Below are 19,968 nucleotides of genomic sequence, written 5' to 3' on the forward strand. Positions count from 1 at the left end.
GCTACCAGCACACTCAGACACACACACACACACACACACACACACACACACACACACACACACACACACACACAGAAAAAGAATCACCAATGAAGAGGGAACTTTTGCAGCCAGGGAGGGAGGGGGTTGAGGTGAGAGCTTTCGGTATATGGGCGTTTTGGAGGGGGGGTGCTCCGTGGTGCGGGACCGGACAATAGTCGCGTTGTTCTAGCCACAACCGCACATGTGGAGATCGTGTTCTGAAGGAGGAGCTTGAGTCGAGAAGGGGGGAGTCCAGAAGGTGCGGGTGGAGCAGTAGGCGGGACCAGGCAGGAGGTGGTTTGTCGAGGCGAGACGTGGGCAGAGTCAAGTAGCAGGAACACTCCGCGTGAAGAACACCCACACCGAACACACACATTTCTCAATTCTCCCACCTACACGGAGGGTTTGTCTGTGATTTATAGAGCCCGGAGCTCGGGAGGGGCCATGCCAAATCCAACGTCATCGCCCGAGTCGGACGTTCCGACTGGGTCCGACCCCCCCACATGGCCCGCCAGCCTGGGCCTGGCTTCGGGTTGACGCTGGTGCAGCCCACCCACCTTACTGCGTGACTCGCTGCACATGTCTGGTTTCGGGTAGACGCTGGTGCATGGTTATGGTAGACGAGACGAGGGGGAAAGCGAGGCAGAAGGTACCGTGGATCGTCATGCTGTGGTAAATGAGACGCTGGGCAAGCGAGGAAGATTTACCTCAGAAAAGAAAAGGTGGGAATGAAATGAGAAGGGAAAAATGATTTGATAACCTATTAGCTCATCGCAACGCACTCCATTGTCTTCCGACAAAACAAAACGAAGGGGTCTATCTACACGTATATTAATGGCATAACTGTCTCGGGACACCTATCTGTTGTATGCATGCGATTCCGAGAACTGCAATATATATATATATATATATATATATATATATATATATATATATATATATATATATATATATATATATATATATATATATATATATATATATATATATATATCTTCTTCATCTTCTTTCGGCTGCTCCCGATAGGGGTCGCCACAGCGGATCTCCGTATGATCTGCATAGTGATTTGGCACACCTTTTACGCCGGATGCCCTTCCTGACACAACCCTGGTCGCCTCTTACGACGCAGGGATATGGTACACCTATTTTAACCAGGGTAGACACCGGCCCAGTATACTGGTACTCAATTCGCCGACCTTGGAAGGATGACAGGCTGAGTCAACCCCCTGGTGTATTAATTCAGTGGACCAACGGGGCTTGAACTCAGGACCTTTGGATCCCAAGCCGCTGCCCTAACTACTGCGCCAACAGCAGGCTTATATATATATATATATATATATATATATATATATATATATATATATATATATATATACTGTAAATGTAGAAAATGTATGTATGTATGTATATATATGTATATGTATGGATGTATGTATGTATGTATGTGTATATGTATGTATACATGTATATATATGTATATGTATGGATGTATGTATATATGTATGTATGTATGTGTATATGTATGTATACATGTATATATATATATATATATATATATATATATATATATATATATATATATATATATATATATATATATATATATATATGTATATGTATGGATATATGTATATATGTATGTATGTGTATATGTATGTATATATGTATATATATATATATATATATATATATATATATATATATATATATATATATATATATATATATATATATATATAAATATGTATATGTATGGATGTATGTATATATGTATGTATATATGTATATATATGTATGTATATATATATATGTATATATGTATGTATATATATATATATATATATATATATATATATGTATATGTATGTATATATATATATATATATATATATATATATATATATATATATATATATATGTATACATACATACATACATTTTCTACTGCCCTCCACTGCCCTCTCACCTCCATCTCTTCACTCCACCTCCTCAAATCCTCAACTGCCTTCTTCCTTGTCTCTTGTCCCCCCTCTCCCCCAGCACCACAGAGCCTTTTCTCCTCCTCATTCGGCCCGCTCCCCTTGCTATTCTGCAATACCCCACACTCTTTCAACAACCCTCCTTACCTGCCCCCCTCGTCCCTTGTCCTACCCTCCCCCTCCCCCTCCACCTCCTGCACCCAAAGCCTCCTCCCCTACCTCTTCATTAAAAGTGTGGACCTCAAATATCTGGGGCCTTCGCTCAAACCTTTCAGATCTTTCCATACAGGTTGCCACTGACAAACCAGACATTATCTGCCTAACAGAAACTTTCCTCTCCCAAGACGTGTCTGACTCCCAAGTATCTCTCCCTGGTTACTCCCTCTTACGGTATGACAGACCTGAGCCTCGTCCTGGTGGAGGTGTTGCTCTCTTCATCAAAGACTCTATTCCTCACTCTCCATGCACTGCTCTCACTCCCCCACACCCCCAGGAATACCTCTGGCTTCGGCTTCCCCTCCACTCCCACCTCATGTTTATATGTGTACTGTACCATCCACCGAACAGCGATGACTCCATCTACACCTCACTATCTGAAAACATGGACCATCTTCTATCTTCTCATCCAAACTCTCTCTTCCTCTTATGTGGTGACTTCAATTGTCATCACGCAGTTGGCTAGGTGTGGGTACCTCTCTCATCTGCCATGGCACCTCAGCAAAAGCTTTCTGCGACTCATTACGACTGACTCAATCGGTCAACTTCCCGACCCGGATCTCAACCAATGGTACTTCATCTCTTCTGGATCTGATTTTCACAAATTTCCCTGACAATATCTGCTGCTCTTCGTTCGCTCCAATCGGTTCTTCTGAGCACGTCCTTGTCAAAGTGGGCATCTCTCTGGCTGTTATCAGAGAACCACCTCACCGCCGTCGAGTCTGGCATTTCACTCAAGCCGACTGGCAGGGTCTCCGAGCAGCCATCAAACTTACAGACTGGTCTCCTATCACTACTTTCTCAAACATCAACTCATCCTGGGAATTCTTTCAAAGAAACTTGCTCTCCCTCATGCACAGATTTATCTCCTCTCGCGTTCATTTGTCCTACCCTTCCTCCCGCCCTTGGTTTACTGAAGCTTGTAGCGAGGCAGTTGTCCTGAAACAACTTGCCTTTGCTTCATGGAAATCAAACCCAACTGAGGGCAATCTCAGTTCCTTCCACAAAGCTCGGAACAAGTGTGTATTTACCCTCAGGAGAGCCAGAAAACAACATCTTTCTCATCTCAAGTCTGAACTCTCAAACCTCTCTCCCTCCTCAAAATCCTGGTGGCATTTAATCAAATCTGTTTCTGGTGTATGTTCCCCCTCCATCCCCTCCCTTACCTCAAATGGCCACACTGCTGATACCGCACGTGATAAAGCTGAATGTCTAAACTCGGTGTTTGCAGCTAAACCTAAACCCATCACTTTCTCTACCCACTTTACCCAGTCGCACCCAACTGTCCCTGGACTCTGTGTCCTTTTCTCCTGACAAGGTGGAGAGCTTGCTTTCAAACCTCGAGTCAGATTCTGCAACCGGTCCAGACGGCATCAGCCCACGTGTCCTCAAAGCCTGCTCTTCTGCTCTTGCTCACCCTCTCTCTGTTCTATTCACCCTCTCATTTGCCCAAGGTCATCTGCCATCTGCTTGGAAATCTGCTAACATCACTGCCCTGCATAAAAAAGGTGCAAAAACAGATCCCTATAACTACAGACCAATCGGCCTTCTCCCAATCATCAGCAAGGTTATGGAATCCATCATCGCTTCAGACATGAAATCCTTCCTCTTCTCCAATGGTTTGATTTCCAATCATCAATTTGGTTTCAGACCAGGTCACTCTACCCTGGATATGCTGCTTCTGCTCTCCCATCAATGGATGGAGGTCCTCAATGCCAGACAGAAAATCCGAGCCGTATCCCTGGACATATCACGTGCTTTTGACACAGTCTGGCATCCTGCACTACTCACCAAACTCTCTTCCCATGGTATTCAAGGCCATCTCCACTCATGGCTCGCAGACTTCCTCTCCTGTCGCAGTCAACGTGTGGCCCTAAATGGAGTTCTTTCATCCCCTCTTCCTGTCCAGGCTGGAGTTCCTCAAGGTGGCGTTCTGGGCCCTGTTCTTTTTCTGGTTTTCATCAATGATCTCTCGGACTCTCTAGAAAATCCTCTATTTCTCTTTGCCAATGACTCCACCCTCTGCCGTACCATCGGTCATCCCTCAGACTGGCAAGCAGCAGCTTCTTCGCTCACTGCAGATCTGGACAAAATCACAAACTGGTCCAACACGTCGAACATGTCTTTGAATCCGGAGAAATCTCACACTCTCACTATGTCGCTTCGAAAGGACCGTTTAGAAACCCCCCCCCCCCATCCACTTTCTCAACAATCCTCTGGAAGAAGTCATTTCTTTCAACCTTCTGGGTCTCACTATCTGCTATGACCTTTCCTGGGAAAGTCACATTTCCAACCGCGCCTCAAAAGCCAGTCGCCGACTGGGAATCCTCCGTCGTGCTAAGTCCTTCCTCGGCCCTCTTGAGCTCCTGACCACTTACAAAGCTTTTGTCCGTAGCCTGATGGAGTACTGCTCTCCCCTCTGGGCTGGTGCTCCTGCCTCCCACCTTTCTCGGCTTCACGCTGTCGAAACCAGGGCATTTAAGATCATCGGCATCTCCCGCAATGAAGCTGAGTCTTTGGGCCTCTCACTCAATCACCGCAGGTTGGTCGGTGGTCTTTCTGTCTTCTACCGACTCCTCTCCAGCCTTGCCCCCCTGCTCTCTCTGCGATTTGTCCCCACCACAAATCCACAGGGCGCTCAAGGTCCGCCAACAACCCCCTTCTGGTAAAACTACCAAAATCACGAATCACTGCTCATCTTCACTCTTTCATTCCTCGTTTTTCCCGCCTTTGGAATAAACTTCCTCACTCTATTCTTTCCCATTCTTCCCTCCAAGCTTTCAAAACAGCTGTTCACCACCACCTCTTATCTTCCCCCATCCAAATCCTCGATCTTTTCTACCCCCGATAATCCACCCAAGCCCACTTCCTTCAATTCCCCTGCTTTCCTTCCTGAAAGTCCCTGTAATGTCCATCCTCTCTTCGCCATGTTCCCCATCCCATCCCCATCCCCCTCCCTTCCACAGTTCACCTAATGTGTCTGTTCCCCACTGTTTTGTCCCTTCCACTCCCGCCCCTCTTGTCTCATGCCCCCTTGCTGTGAGTTGTGTGTTAGCTCTCATACGAGCCTCGACAATGTATACAAAAAAAAAAAAATCGATGCACCGCACCTTGATCTCTCCGAGATCCTCCCCATAATCCAGTCCCTACAAGTGCTGAAAAGTGTGGGGGCCAGAACACACCCCTGACAAACTCCAGTCACAACTGGAAATAAGGCAGAGATGGTACCACCACATCTCACAGCATTCTCAGTACCAGAGTATAGTTCAGACATCAGATCGATCAGTTTTGGTGGCACCCCACGAAGACCAAGAATCCTACAGAGGACATCCCGATTCACTGAATCAAACACTTTGCAGAAATCAACATAGGCTGCAAGCAGCCCCTGCCGAAACTCTCGGTGAGGACCCAAAGAGCAAGAACACGGTCAATCGTTGACCTCTTTGGTGTAAAGCCTGACTGCTCTGGACGCTGGTGCTCAAGCAGATGGTGGCGAACCCTCTCAAGAATTATCCGAGCAAGGACCTTGCCCGGCACTGACAGCAGCGTCACCCCTCGGTAGTTGTTGCAGTCTTGGCGATCACCCTTCCCTTTCCAGAGAGGGACAACAAGGCCCCTCTACCAGTCAGTTGTGATGATGCCTGTGTTCCAGGTAGAGCATAGAACTGCTTGCAATGACATGAGTGCAGCATTTCCACCAGTCTTGAGAATTTCAGCATGGATGCCACAGATTCCTGCAGCTTTACCCCATTTCAACCGGTTCACCGCAGCCTTTGTTTCCACAAATGAAGGTGGATCACAGTTGATTGGAGGGTCAGCAACAGTGATTGTAACACCCCTGACGTCCAACTCGAGAGCTGGTCGATCAGCTTGGTACAGTCGCTCAAAGTATGATACATAGCACGATATTCCAAAAAGTTGTGGGTGAGTTCTGACAAAACTTGGTGGATGAGTTGGGGAGGTGACAAGATCCAGCCATTTCGATTTTAGTTCAAGTCTGGGTTCAGATTCGGCCTATCAGTGGGATACAAAATTAAACTGTTCAACCTGGTGGAGGTATGCACTCTCCCGAGTGCCCTTCTAGCTCCATTTTGACTTCTGTGTTATAACAAAACAGTCAGGTCAGGTCAGGTATGGGAGCATGTGCCAGAACAGCGCGTCGCTGCGTCCACTTTCCGTCGGTACTCCAGGGGCCTCCGTCTGGCCATCCCCCAGGCAGATGCCAGGCCCATCCCCATCTCCTTGAGATGATGGTCAACCTGCTGCAACCACGAGGCACGTGGTCGGCCCACTGGCCTCCTCCACTCACGAGACTCCCTCGCTGAGAGAATCTGGTGAGCAGGATCAGCATCAGGAAAATGAGCCACATGTCCATACAGCCGCAACTGACGCTCACAGACTATGCAGGTAACAAATCTCATCCGAGTCTCTCTCAGCAACCGCTCGTTGGACACAAAATCCGACCAGCGATAGCCAAGGATTCTCCGAAGACACCTGGTACCAAAGGAATTAAGTCTCCGTCTCAGATCCTTGGTCAGAGTCCAAGTCTCGCACCCATAGAGCAAGACTGGAAGTACCAAGGACCTGAAGACTCGGACTTTCGTCCTCCCGCACAGGTACCGGCAGCGCCACACCCCATGATCCAGTGAATCCATGACTCCCCAGGCCCGACCCAGACGTCTATTGACCTCTGACTCGCAGCCAGCAGAGACATGAATATCACTGCCAAGGTAAGTGAATCTCTCCACGACCTCAACATCCTCACCACAAACAAACACAGACAGTACAGCAGCATCCAAGATGTCACCGAAAGCCTGGATCTTAGTTTTGACCCAAGAAACCCGTAATCCCAGCGGCTCCGACTCTTCATTCAGCACCTCGAGGGCCCCCAAGAGGATGTCTAAAGTCTCCACAAAGATGACTGCATCATCTGCAAAGTCAAGGTCCGAGATCTTGACATTCCCAAACGATGCACCGCAACTTGATCTCTCCGACATCCTCCCTAAAATCCAGTCCATACAAGCGCTGAAAAGTGTGGGGGCAAGTACACATCCCTGACGAACTCCAGTAACAACTGGAAATAAGTCAGAGGTGGTACCACCACACTTCACAGCACTCTCAGAACCAGAGTAGAGTTCAGACATCAGATCGATCAGTGTTGGTGGCACCCCACGTTTTGGTAGCCTTCGGGACCCCCAATCTTTGATAGGAGCGAAACCACGGGGTAACATCCCTGGGTCAGATTGAGGGAGAGTGTGTCGGAGTGGTGCTGAGGTGTCGTCCACCAGACGGCGGTCTCCTTGGGTTAACCTGAGGCGGTCCCTTCGGGTGGGTGCCTGGAATGTCCTATCCCTAACAAAACAGTAAAAACTATATAAATAATGATAAAAATCGCAGAATAGCCGTAAGAGAATTTACTGTCATAATAAAAGAATTTATAATCAACGGTATGTGAAGTGTAGTGTTCGTTTCAGGGAGAATCTTGGATACATATACGGTTAAGTTAACTTTGTTTGTGCGTGTTTTCAGGTTTCACCCGGAATCTGCACGCTGGTTAATTATCAAAGGAAGACTCGATGATGCTTTGAAGTCCTTGAAATATGTTGCCAGAGTCAACGGGAAACGTGTTGTTTTAAATATAGATGTAAGTATCACATGAAGTATTGATTCTTTATAATGTACTGTAGTTGTGTGATTTCCGATGATGTATGTTCCTGACTGAGTCAATGTTGGCTCAGGTCCTGCAAAAAGAATACGAGAAGGAATGTTCTGAAGTGTCGAAAAATACATACACATTCCTGGACTTGGTCCGAACAGCGGCGATTCGAAAGACAACTTGTGCAATACTTTTTGTATGGTAAGTGCAAATTGAGGTATCTCCAAGGAAGCATTAAATTTAAATGCTTAACCTCCATATGGAAGGGCAAAATCCCACAACCAGCCACAATTTTGCATATTGGCAAAAAAAAAACAAAAAAAAACCCAAAACACCATCGTCATTCCGACTTATTAATATTGAATCATCTTTCATATAAATTTGCACAATTTTGACCACACAGTGTAAATTGCTTATTTCACTTGAATATTGATTTTAGTATTTGAGAAATCATTACATTTCTTTTAAATGTTATTTACATTGTCCTTATATATTCGCTGCATAAAAGGCAGGCAATCTTATAAAAACCATTAACTTAAGAAAGTTAATTACTGTAGTGTCGTGGCAGAGCTGCAAACAGGCAGACACGAGCCGGAGGGTAACACAACTCTCCTTTATTGCCTCGAGCGAGAGGGTGGGCGGAGGATGCCCGTAACTCCGCTTTATTACGCACTCGATGAACTGTACAGGCACACGACCTACAAGACACTGCTAATGATACCACATGCTGCTACTGGTGCTACAAGTCCCTAGCAGGCGCGAACAGCGAGATGCATTGCAGACACGTGACTACCATCACAACTCCTCCATGCCCCCACAAAGCTCTACACATTGTGCTTTGCCCCTTTACAAAAGGGTGAGCCCCTCCCCTCGCACCACGAACAGAGAGAGCGTGACCTGCTGACCTTGATGGGCGACCAAGACGTGTGCCCTGCCAACCGCTGGTAGCGCTTCACCGGTATATGTGTGCAATGCGAGGGTAGACCTGAAAAGGCGTAGATCGGGGAGTGCACGAGCGGTGCGCTCGCTCATGATCGACACCGCCGCTCCGGTACCAACTTGAAACACAATCGGCGTTCCATCCACAAAACCTTGCCCAGGCTGCAGGACTCGACCCGGGGCGTAAAAGTGTACGTCATGCACAAAACATCGTACCGGCTGTAGGTCTCGACCCGGGACGTTGGGGTCGCTTCGCACACCGCCATCCATGACCGTTATGATGGCCAATGACACTTGGCACACACACCGTAGATGTCCCTGAGTGTTCAGACCGCCGTCCGACTGGCCGCGTTGCAACGTTCGGCCACGACCCGCACTGAAGACTGTGCGTGCGGCCGTGGGTGCTTGGTACACTGCGCGGACCTCCGGATCACCTGTCTTGCTCTGGCCATCGAGGGCCCGGACATCCCTCAGAGTCTGTGCGACGGCCGACACCGCTTCTGAGTTGAATGTAATGTCCTCGTCCTTTAGCCGTGGCATTGCAGAAACCATTTCCGAGGATTGCAAATCAGAAATAAAACGATCACCGAGCCCGGCCCACCGTTCACTCGACGTGAATTCGCAGGTGACGGCGAGATGTCTCATCCGTGCGGTGAAACTCGCGATGCGCTTCCCTGGGCTCCTCACCAGGTGATCGAACTCGTACCGCGCGAGCTGCGCTGATTCTCCCGGCGCTCCATGCGACCGACAATCCAATTGCTCCGGCAACGACTCAAAGTCAATGACGAGGAAAACAGGCACTCTGCACACGACGATCCGAAACAGCCTCGTCGCCAAACTGTAGTGTCGTGGCAGAGGTGCGATCAGGCAGACACGAGCCGGAGGGTAACACAACTCCGCTTTATTGCCTCGAGCGAGAGGGTGGGCGTACGATGCCCGTAACTCCACTTTATTACGCACTCGATGCACTGTACAGGCACACGACCTACAAGACACTGCTAATGATACCACATGCTGCTACTGGTGCTACAAGTCCCTCGCGGGCGCAAACAGCTATATGCATTGCAGACACGTGACTACCATCACAACTCCTCCACGCCCCCACAACGCTCTACGCATTGTGCTTTGCACGCGTATGCCAATACGCCACAATTACGACCTTGGTTACAAACTTTGGCACGTTATTATATTGTTTCACACTTGTTTTGCTTTGGCCATTTGACCCATTAAGCCCGTGTCTTATCCGCAGCCTTTTTACTTAAGTTTTATCTCGATGAAAATTTGCTCTCACATCACAAACTTGGTCTTACATCTCAAATCACAAGTAGCTCGGTCTGATTGCCTCTCCTCCAGTTGAGTTCCCTCTGTTCTCTCAGCCCTCGGAGCAGAATGACTTGCTCTCATGAATAAGATGGAGAATCAGGTAGGTAGAAAGTGGGCCCACATAGGGGCAACACCCCCTGAGCCCTTGTGGTGGCCAGGAACCAAACCTCTGAAGTTTTGCGTTTTTTAGTATGGAAATAAGTATTTAAATATGATTGAGATTGCTTATAGAGCATGTTAAGATATTTGCTTTCTTCTCTGAAACTACACACATTATTTCGATTAAACTTGACCACAACCTTAATCACTTGTGATGCACCAAAGTTTGTTCATGACATTAAATTAAAAAAATAAAAATCATGGTCTAAGGGGTTCTGTGGGAGGTTTGAGTGACTTTCTCCTGATCCTGGAGAGCTTCAAGACCCACGGTCATACTTGTAGCTCACCTGGAACGTAGTTCCGTGGAGCTTATGAGATGGTGCGTCCTCCGTCCATAAATCTGTCAGTCCCTCCATCTGCAACTTCTTCTCCGAAACTGCTGATGGGATAGTGACCAAACATGGCTAAAATGATACTTGGTATGTTGCAACTCAAGTGTGTTCACGGCATTAAAAAAAATATTGGGGTCGAAGGGGGTCTATTTGGGGTTAAAGTGGGTCCAGGTTTAACCACCCCTCCCCCCACCACAAAATAGGTATTTTCTTTTAACTTTGATTAAACTTAACCACAACCATCATCACCCCTGATGTATCTAAGTCTGTTCATGGCATTAAGGAAATCAAGGTCAAAGGGGGTCGACGGGAGAACATAGTGGGTCCAGGTTTCACCCCCCAAAAGAGGTATTTGCTTTCTTCTCTGAAATTACAAACACGATTTTGATGAAACTTGGCCACAACCTTCATCACCCAGTATGTACCAAAGTTTGTTCATGCCATTAAAAAAAATTGGGCTCGAAGGGATTGTACATAGGGGTTGCCCCCAAAAAGAGGTATTTGCTTTCTTCTCGGAAACTACACACACAATACTGATGAAACTTGACCACCACCTTCATCACCAATGATGTACTAAAGTTTGTTCATGACATTAAAATAATTGGGGACTTAGGGATTCTACATAGGGATTGCCCCCCAAAATATTGATTTGCTTTCTTCTCTGAAACCACACACACAATTTTGATGAAACTTGACCACAGCCTTTATCACCCATGCTGTAGCAAAATTTGTTCATGGCATTAAAAAAATTCAAAAAGTACTTACTTTCTTCTTCATTACATAGGCTGTGGGTCATCCATGCCTACCAGTAGTTCCCTAGTTATCTTATGCAGCCACTACCAGGTGAGCGCTCAAGGGTATTGCCCATATTTTTTTTAATGCAGTGAACAAACTTTGGTACATCACGGGTGATGAAGGTTGTGGTCAAGTTTCATCAAAATTCTGTGTGTGGTTTCTGAGAAGAAAACAAATACCTCTTTAGGGAGAACAACACCCCTGTAAACTCCTTTTGTAGACCCTCTCAGACCTCGATTTTTTTATGCCATGAATAAACTTTGGTACACCACAGGTGATGAAGGTTGTGGTCAAGTTTCATCAGAATTTCATATGTAGTTTCTGAGAAGAAGCAAATACATATTTTGGGGGCAACACCTGTAGACCCCCTTTGGGCCTGATTTTTTTTTTTTAATGCCTTGAACAAACTTTGGTGCTTAACGGGTGACGAAGGTTGTGGCAAAGTTCCATCGAAATCGTTTGTGTAGTTTCAGAGAAGTTGCAAATATTTGTGGACGGATAGACGGATAGACTGATGACACGTCATCCCATAAGCTCCCCGAAAGTATGTTCCAGGTGAGATAATAATAGAGCAGAAGAGAATTTGCAGATAGGAAGGGGAGAATTTGGCAAAGGATGAAAAGTTGAGAATATTTGGAATGGACTTGTAGACTCATCTTCTTAGTCATAGTTTTTCCAATTGCTTTATTTATTGGATTGGGAGAAGCTGGAAGGATGTTGTCATTGTATATCCTGATATTTTTAATTTTCTATAAATTTTAAACTGAATGCCAAAAATTATAGCACAATAAAAACAGACTGACATTCTTCAAGATAACTTCCATTACTTATTGGGAAGTCTGCCTATTGTTGATGCCAAGATTAAGCCAACATAGCAGTTCATATTCGTTTTAGGTACAGTTGTTCATTTAGTGACTGGCCATTCTTTTTTAACATAATAAAAAAATGTGGAATGAGGTATCCCTCTGTTCTCTCAGCCCTCAGAGTAGAATGACTAGCTCTCATGAATAAGATGGAGAATCAGGTAGGTAGAAAGTCCTTGAGAATGATGTTACAACCTGTTGACTTTGTTGATGTTACAACGTTGACTGCATTTCAATGTGAATTTAAAAACCCCAAACAATAACTTTCCATCTTGTGAATTCCAAACAGGTTTACAACCAGCTTTGCCTACTATGGTTTATCTCTGGACCTCCAAGGATTTAAGGTTGACATGTACGTCCTTATGGTGATGTTTGGCCTTGCTGACTTGCCAATGAAACTGATTTCTGCCGTCGTAATTGGTTTCGTTGGTCGCCGAGCAGCCCAAGCTGGAGCACTGCTGCTCACAGGAGTTATGTCTTTTGCCCTAATCTTCATATCAAAAGGTATGTGTGTAGATACAGTGACAAGATATTCTTGACTATAACATAACCTTGTTTAGCTTGAAGCCAAATTCAAGCTGACATTAGCCAGGTATTGCTTTCTTATTTGTTTATCTGAGGGGGGGAAGACATAGCTGCCATAGAGAGGGTTTATTGTGGAGCAAATAAACTAATTCTGGAGCTAACTTGATTAAGTGTTGAGGAGCAGCTGAAGGTGACAGGACATTTTCCATTACAAAGGAGGTGATTACTAGGGGATCTGATAGAGATGTTTAAGACAATAAAAGGTAGAGACAAAATAAGTCCAGAAGACTTTTTCATCAGAATAGACAGTGATAGGACCAGAGGCTGTAGCCTGAAAGTAAAGAGGAGAGTGATAGTGGTGGTAAGACATTGGTCTTTCTTTAATGGAGTACTTAATGCATGCAATGGTCTCTCCAGACAGGTATTGGGCAGCAGAAACAGAATGTAGGTTGAAACTGGCACGACATAAATACCTCAAAGGATTGCAGATAGAGGGGTACTTGGAGATTAGGAGGACTGGTAGGTAGTTCAAGTATGGATGGGTGATTGTATACATACATGTATAGTGATTGTGATGCCTGTGAGAAGGTCTTGTCTAAACGAGAATGTGCTGTTGGTGTTAGTTCATTCCTTACCACACCAACCATCTTCATCCCCAACCCCAGCCCTCCAAAATAAAATAATTTGGATTTATAAATGGTACTCTGGTGATGTACCTGTGCTTGTCACCATTGTTCCTCTCCCTACCCCCAATTAAATTTAAGTTGATAAACTTCCCATCTGGCATGGATCGAATGAATGTGGAGTTGCAACACAGGTGTGGTGGCCAAATAGTCTTTGGATAACATATATCAATGTGATACCAACAAAATTACTTGCACCTCTATATGTGTTGATAATTTTCCACGATTTCTAACTTTCATGGCACCAAAACCATGTGCATGCATGGTGTTGCAGCTTGTTACTCTCCAACATTGATCATCTGTCACGTGCCTCAATCTGCTCCATCAGGGTCATGTCCATCAGTCAATTATGGTTGCAGCTGCAAGGAATGTATAATTAACAGTTGACTTATTTTCAAATTTAAGATGACTCATGATGTTTTCAAATGTAATATGAAAGGCACAGAACCTGTTTTATTGAACTATCCCTCAGCCTTGGTACACTCTTACCTTATAATACCCGCATCACAATGAATAATAGCTTATGGGGGGGGGGGGAATTGACTCCACCACTAGCTTATGACTTTTGGTCCTTGAGAATGATGTTACAACCTGTTGACTTTTACAGGGTGTGATTTTTCCATATATCCAATTGGGGGAGGAAGAGATAAAATGCATGAACGACAAAAATGGCAGCTGCACTTCCACAGGAAGCTGTGAAATAAATGATATATTTTCTTTAAAATCTCATTATGCTCACAGTTATTGTACTTGTCGTTTTTTTATTTTTAATGATTTTGTCTTTTCCCACGATTCAATCCCTCCTTCTCAATACCATGCTCTATGGCTTCATTTTGTTTGGTTCATACTTTATGATTTATTTATTTTTTGTAAACATTGCCAAGGCTCATGGAGGAGTGAGAACACAGAACAGACAAGGACATAACAGAAGTAAAAGAACAGTGGAAAGAGAGGAGGGAGGAAGAACACAACAACAGCAGAGTTGAGGGACAAAATAGAGGGAGGCATGAAAGGTTAAGGGACGTATGGAAGAATGAGAGCAAGGGGAAGAAAAAGGGGATAAATGGCACGGACACAGCAGCAAACTCTCCACCACAGGAGATAACAATAATCATGAGGGGCATGGTTTCAACAGCATTGAGCTGAGAAAAGTGTGAGGCAGGGGTGTCAACCCAGATGGGAGAACAGTACTCCATCAAGCTGTGGATGAAGGCCTTGTAACAAGATAAAAGTTCAGATGTGCCAAGGAAAGACTTTGCAAGATGGGAGATGTCCAGTCGGTAACTGTCTTTGGAGGCCCACTTCGATATGTGGTTTGGCAAAGAAAAATCATGGCTGATGTTGAGGCCCAAAAGATGAGTGGCTGAACTTCTTCAAAAGGATTATTAAGAAAGCAGATGGCATGGTTCACCAGACATTGTTTTCAGAGTCAGAGTCAGAGTGTGATATTTGTCAGGATTGACAGACATATTCCAAGTGATTGGCCAGCCTGTGATTCTATCAAGGTCTGCAAAGAAGGGGAAAGCTACTTTCTGTCGATATTAAAGATGAGGGATGTTGCAGCAGAACGTGGAGTCATCAGCAAAGAGATACAGAGGATTTTCCAGAGAGTCAGAAAAATTGTTGATGAAGATTAAGAATAGGAATGGGCCCAAGACTGCCTCTGGGCACTCAAGCCTTGACAGGTAGAGTTGATAAGGATCCCGCTGAGAGCCATGCATTGGCTGCAGAGGCTGAGGAAGTCCGGAAGCCATGTGTGGAGGCAGGACCAGCCCCCAGATGAAATGATGCCCCATGCAAGGGTTGTCTTTGGCACCCCCTCTCCGTTTGTTCAACTTTTGAATACCTTATGAGGGGGTAGCGTGTGCAGGTAGTAGTGAGGGGTAGTGAGGGCATACAGTAGTGAGTGGGTAGAAAGTGGGCATGCAGTGGTGAGTGGGTAGAAAGTGGATATTTAGTGGTGAGGGAGTAGGAATTGGACATGCAGTGGTGAGGGGCAGCGAGGGCATGCAGTGGTTAGGAGGTAGTGAGGGCAGGCATTAATGGGGAGGTCTTGAGGGCAGCCAGTGTTGAGGGTCGGCAGTGATGAGGGGGTAAAACACATTGATGAATCCCCCTGCCTGTGAAACACCAGGATGACAGGATTCGAACGCAGGCTAGACAGCTTAGAGGAGAGTATGCGTACCGCTTGGCCACACTGCTAGCCTGTCTGAACTGATTGTCTGATATCAGACTGTTGGAGAAAAGAAAAGATTTGATGTCAGTTGCAATGATGACATTCCATGACCTTGCTGATGATTGGAAATAAGCTGATCGGTCGGTCTGTAATTAACGTTATCGGTTTTTCAACCTATTTATGCAATGCAGTGATGTTGGCCGATTTCCAAACAGATGGAAGATGACCAAGGGCAAATTAAAAGGGCGACAAGAGCAAAAGGAGGATGTGCAAGAGCAGGTTTTGAGGACACGTACGCTGACCCCTTCCCGTCCAGTTGCAGAATCAGAGTCGAGGGTTGTCAGAAACTTCTCCACCTTCTGAGTGATAATAATTGGAGCAACAGTAATGATGAAGATGAACCTCACAGATATCTTTTTTTTTAACATTCCTGGGAATATTACTACAAACGAAGTACAGTTGGAAGTTGTCTGGGGCTCGGTCACAATCCTGAAAAGATCCCTCGGAACAAATCTTTGAGAGCAAGAAAACTCCACAGCTTATTCCCTGAATCATGACCCCTTACGGAAACGGAAGTGGATACTTCTAGCCCTGGGAGGACTCTGTTCCATCTTCTGAAACCTGCATATTGAGATAACAACCAATGATACACACATGCAGGTACACATTGATTGCCATACCTTTACCTGTCCCTTAAGGAACAAGTGGGACTAAAAACAGCATCGCGTTTTAAAAATCATGTTCGTACGGCTCGTGACATCTGTATATGTGAAAAAGATGTCTGCACAAATATCCGTGTGAATCACACGAACAAGTTGGAAATCGTTAGTTCACGCAGATACGAATTTACTGTTATCCCTGATAGCCACATGATAATTATTGAATTGTATTTAAATCAGTTGTTTGTTTAAATTGAAATTTTCAGAAGAAAAGCATGTACATTCATCATGGGTGGATAATTTATCCTCCCCTTGGATGAGTTTTGAAAATGCAGTCCAGAAGAAATCTTCATTTTGCTGCTTTGGCTGGAGGACATCTTTATATTTTAAAGAAAATATTTCCATTAATCTTGCCATGACACATGAAGAACTTTCATTTCCAGACAAGCAGATGCTGAGAGCATCATTTGCAGTTGCTGGCAAAGGATGCATTGGCGCATCATTTTTGGTCGTGTTCTTATACACAGGAGAACTATATCCAACGGTTATGAGGTAACTATTTGAAAGATGGTATCGTTGTTTGTGTGCGATGCAATATGACGTCATACTTTTCATCTGTTCTCGTATTTTTCACTGATTTTGTTTTGTGTTAAAATGGATGTCTGCACTCATGGACGAACTGAACAGAATGCTGAGAATCTTATAAAGTTTTTCTTTTTTTCTACAGGAGCGAGGCTCATAAAAGAGCGAGGTAGAACTAACAGTGGGACAAACATCAAGGGAATGAATGAAGAAGAAAAGAGAGGGGGGAGGGGAGCAAAAACTGAAACAAGGAAGTAAAATAGTTCAGTTAGGAAAGGTTAATGGGGGTAATAAAGATTCTGGGTCAGAATTTGATATGACAAGAGATGCTGGTGCTCTGCTTGCTTGAATCCCTGGAGGGAAGAGTAGGACAGAAAAGCCTTTGGAAGGCGGTTCCGTAGACAAAAGCGGTGAGGAATAAAAGAGCTGAGGAATGTAGTCAGCCCAGATTTTGGAAGATTAACAAGGAGGAGGTTAATGGAAGAACAGGAGCATACTGAAGAAGATAGAGTGGGTCAGAGGACTGAGGGAGTAATATCACAGAATAATAACAAGACACAAACAAGCAAAGAAGCAAAGAATAAAGCAGGGGAAAAGTAATAAATATGTTTCAGAAATTGACAAAAGGTTTGACATTGGATCTTGGGATGTTGACATTTTCAATAGCTATGATGAGGAGCAGGACTGCACAAGCTGTTGGTTCCACAGGCAGAAAAGGGAGCAAAATATGTGAAGTGAGAAGAGAGTCCATATTTGTGAAGATAAGCAAGGAATGGGTTAGTTGAGAAATGGATTTGACTGAGATGGATTTAAAGATATACATACATAGGGAGCATGCGCCACAGTGCGTTGCGGCCTCCACTTTCTGCCGGGACTCCTGTGGCCTCCATCTGGCCATTCTACAGACAGATGCCTGGCCCACCCCATCTCTTTAGGGATAGAACATTCCAGTCACCCAACTGAAGGGACCCCCTCAGGCTAACCCGAGGAGACCACTTTCTGGTGGATGACACCACAGCACCACCCCACCACACACCACTTAGTCTGTTTTGGCGGAGTTGTGTTTTTATGGTGGCTGGAGTGCAAATCCTGCCACCAAAATGCCCAAGCAAAAATAGCATTCCTTTCCTGTAGTAATTCTCTGCAGACTACTATCGAGGGACCTGTTTCCAACTATAGTATATGAGAGTACAACTCTCATATACTGCAGTTCTAACTGTAGCATTTTTCCGAGATGCGGTTGAAGTGTTGCATTAACATATTTTAATGATGCCAATGATACCAATTAACACAATTAACCCAATTAAAATTGGGTCCTTCTTCAAGATGAAGGGAGACCCTTTATTAAGTTCCTCTTGAAGTGTTAAAGTCATATGTGACTTTCAAAATGACAGATGAATGCTAAATGAGGCTTTTTGGGCATGCGCTGTGTGTGTACGTGCACACTTTTTCAGGGCACTTTTAACCTGCCATTGCTAGCATGAAATCTGTAATTCAAATTGTCTTTTAAACATCATTTTCAGCATTTAGACGAAAGAGTGGAATTTCATGATGGTTAACTATCATTGTTGTGTTCCTAAATGCAAATCGGACTCACGGAAATAAAGGAATACGAAAAATATCCTTTGGAAGAGAGGAGTCGGGTTCGTAGCATTTACTATTAGTACAATTAGCCAGCGGTGGTCATGGTTATAGCACACAGAGACACACACACAGAGATGGACACTTCTTTCACCAATAGATGCAATATTTGAGCATTATTTATCTTGCAACCCTGGAACCAAAGAAAACATATATATACTTGTAACGACACTCACAGCCCATTAAAAACTCCCACTCCCACCCCTCCCCCACCCCCACTCTTCCCTAACATGATTAATAATAAATATCATAATTTCAAACTTATCCTGTGCACCGACGAGCCCCAGTTATGACATTCCCTTTTGTGTTAAGAATGAAGGTTTGGTTATAAAACACATCTATGAACCTTTGGCCTTTCACAAAGCCACATTGTTGGGAGTTTTTGCATTCCGGACTGTAATATATCAACTTTTTCAACGAGTTGATCAGGAAGTTCTCTAACTGTTTTGTTGTGCAGAGACACACCCCTTTCTCACACGTATGCTTACAAGTACTTTTGGCTTCTTAAAAAGTTTCTTAGTTGTTTCATTCTAGAATCCTTATCTGGAAGGCATGAAAGATATCTCGGCCACCCAGATTTACTTAATTGCTTGGGGGTTTCTGCACATACGCGCAAAGCAATCTGGAGCGGATTATGTGATTTTGAAAGTCACATATTGAGCAGGCATTGAAAGTTTTTGAAAAATTAGTTGAAAGAGGAAAAGTTGTAAATATAGACAACAACCACTTTGGTTTTATTCAAGGAAGATCAACAATAGAGGTGATTTTTATTTTGAGGCAATGCCAAGATAAGTATTTGGCAAAGAAAAGGAAACTGAATCACGTTTTTATTGATCTAGATAAAGCATATGATCAAGTACCCAGAGTAGTTGCTGAATAGGCTTTCAGAAGGCAGGTCATGCCTGAAAAAATGGTAAAAGTAGTTATGGGAATGTATTTTTTTTAACTGTTGTAAAGACCAACTTGGGATGCACTGATATTGTTATGATCGTCGCCCGTGGATAACTCCAGAGGGACGGCAAGTCTTGAAAAGCCATGGACGCCTTTTGTACCATTAACCTCGAGCCAGCTCCGGGTCTAAAGCTCTGTTACCATTACCAGTGAGGTTATCATTACGAACCAGTATCGTGCTGGGAGTCAAGTGACAGGTCTTAAATGATTGACTGAGTGGGACGAAGTCACGTGCTGCATTTTTATCCGTTGCCCAATTTCCTGATTAACCAATCAGCAGTTGCCACAAGCTGCCATCAGGACAGGCAGAATGAGTCAAGACACTAATGCGTTTCAACCATGTATTGAAACTTTACACGTATTTACAGAGAAAGGCATGTATTTACAGTGATCATCAGATATGTACAAGCAATAACATTCCTTGCAGTTATTCCCTACATGTGCGTACCCACCCTTGGATTCCTTAAG

General features: G+C 44.6%; 1 protein-coding gene across 4 annotated transcripts in view; it reads left to right on the top strand.

Moving 5' to 3' along the window:
* Positions 1-19,968, top strand: part of LOC147011744 (solute carrier family 22 member 6-B-like) — a 51,607-nt gene that overhangs the window by 27,734 nt on the left and 3,905 nt on the right. For 3 of the 4 annotated variants that reach the window (XM_085857835.1, XM_085857832.1, XM_085857833.1), the window contains 4 exons: positions 7,746-7,860; positions 7,955-8,073; positions 12,573-12,787; positions 16,770-16,878. In XM_085857835.1, coding sequence (XP_085713961.1) covers positions 7,746-7,860; positions 7,955-8,073; positions 12,573-12,787; positions 16,770-16,878 — 558 coding nt within the window. The remainder of the gene's footprint in view (positions 1-7,745; positions 7,861-7,954; positions 8,074-12,572; positions 12,788-16,769; positions 16,879-19,968) is intronic. The other variant, XM_085857834.1, reaches the window with a different exon arrangement.

Source organism: Eptatretus burgeri, chromosome 15 (assembly GCF_056783735.1).
Source record: "Eptatretus burgeri isolate ZD-2024b chromosome 15, Ebu_testis_v1, whole genome shotgun sequence".
Lineage (NCBI taxonomy): Eukaryota > Metazoa > Chordata > Myxini > Myxiniformes > Myxinidae > Eptatretus > Eptatretus burgeri.